The sequence below is a fragment of the Egretta garzetta genome, unplaced genomic scaffold (assembly GCF_000687185.1).
Source record: "Egretta garzetta isolate BGI_Z169 unplaced genomic scaffold, ASM68718v1 scaffold4, whole genome shotgun sequence".
NCBI lineage: Eukaryota > Metazoa > Chordata > Aves > Pelecaniformes > Ardeidae > Egretta > Egretta garzetta.
This window is the reverse complement of record NW_009259329.1, coordinates 2562908-2564304: the sequence shown is the minus strand read 5'-3', so window position 1 is coordinate 2564304 and position 1397 is coordinate 2562908. Positions and strand designations below refer to the sequence as shown.

The window sequence follows — 1397 nt, the reverse complement described above, 5'->3', positions numbered from 1 at the left end:
ACTGTATGAGGCGGTGCCAGGTGTGAAGGGCATCTGGAAGAAGAAGGTGAGTTTCCACCCAGCCCGTCCCTCCCTGGGCTCCCGGTGAGCCGGGGCTGTGGGACAGGGCGCTGGGGGTACCTACCCAGTTCTCAGGGCAGAGCCTGGGGTCTCTCAGGGCACCCCTCTTTGCCTCCTTCACCCCAGGAAACCTGGTCCTGGGGGGCTGCATCATCCCCATGCTCCTCTCCCCCCATCAGGCTCCCAACAAAGCCCTCTTCTCCATCCTGGGCAAGAGCAACCTCCGCTTTGCTGGCATGAGCATCGCTGTCAACATCTCCGTTGATGGGCTGAACCTCATGATCCCCACCACGCGCCAGGTAAGAGCCATCCCTGGGGATGTGGCCCTGCCACCTCCCATCCCTCTGCCTCCCATCACGAACTGGGGGGGCTGGCGGCCCCCACGCTAACTCCCCTACGGGCCCTTGTCCCCCCTGCAGATCATCGCCAACCACCACATGCAATCCATCTCCTTCGCCTCCGGTGGGGATACGGTGAGGCACACGCACCCCAGCCCTCCCCCAGCTGCAGTCCCTTGGGGGAGCGGGGACGGGGACAGGGGCTGCCCATCCTGTGGCTGAGCTGAACGGCAGGGCAGCCTGGTCCCGGGAAAGGACGTGGGTCTGGGGCCAAGCCCATCCTCTCGCCCCGACGGCCCCAGCCCTGCTCCCTGCAGAGCAGCAGGATGTGGGCCCTGAGCTCTCCTTCTGCCCCCAGGACACCACAGACTACGTTGCCTACGTCGCCAAGGACCCCATCAACCAGAGAGGTGACGCTGGCCCCGGCACCCGGGAACCCTGCGGAAGAGGAGGGATGCACTGGGGGATGAAGGCTGGAGGAGGGGATCCCTCATGGGGGGCACAAGGGGCAGCTCAGGGTGCTCCCAGAGGGGTGATGAGAGCGCGGGGGAAACGCTCGAGCAGTCCGTCCGTCTGTCTGCAGCCTGCCACATCCTGGAGTGCTGCGACGGGCTGGCACAGAGCGTCATCAGCACGGTGGGACAGGCCTTCGAGCTGCGCTTCAAGCAGTACCTGCACAGCCCCCCCAAGGTGGTGGCACCCCCAGACAGGTAGGGGGGCACGTCCCCTGACTGGGGGTCGCTCTGGGAGCCCCCATGCTGGGCATGGGGAGGGCTCTGAGCCGGGCAGGGTGTCCCCAGCTCATCCATCCCTGCTGCAGGGTGCTGGGTGCGGAGGAGTCAGCCTGGGGCGAGGATGAGGAGGCAGCCGAGCATGATTACTACAACAGCATCCCGGGGAAGGAGCCGCCCCCAGGGGGGCTGATCGACTCCCGGCTCCGGCACAGCCACATCCGCACTCAGCCCTCCAGCTCCGGCCCCCCCAGCCCGGTGAGCCCCT

The 1397-nt window shown here is 66.9% G+C and overlaps 1 protein-coding gene across 1 annotated transcript in view; it reads left to right on the top strand.

Annotated features, from left to right (window-relative positions):
- The window catches only part of SHC2 (SHC adaptor protein 2), a 6036-nt gene that overhangs the window by 3000 nt on the left and 1639 nt on the right, over positions 1-1397 (top strand). Inside the window, exons 2-7 of the mRNA XM_035892320.1 lie at positions 1-46; positions 240-359; positions 480-533; positions 757-808; positions 982-1108; positions 1219-1387. The exon at positions 1-46 is cut by the window's left edge and continues 14 nt beyond it. Of these exons, the coding sequence (XP_035748213.1) occupies positions 1-46; positions 240-359; positions 480-533; positions 757-808; positions 982-1108; positions 1219-1387 (568 nt within the window). The remainder of the gene's footprint in view (positions 47-239; positions 360-479; positions 534-756; positions 809-981; positions 1109-1218; positions 1388-1397) is intronic.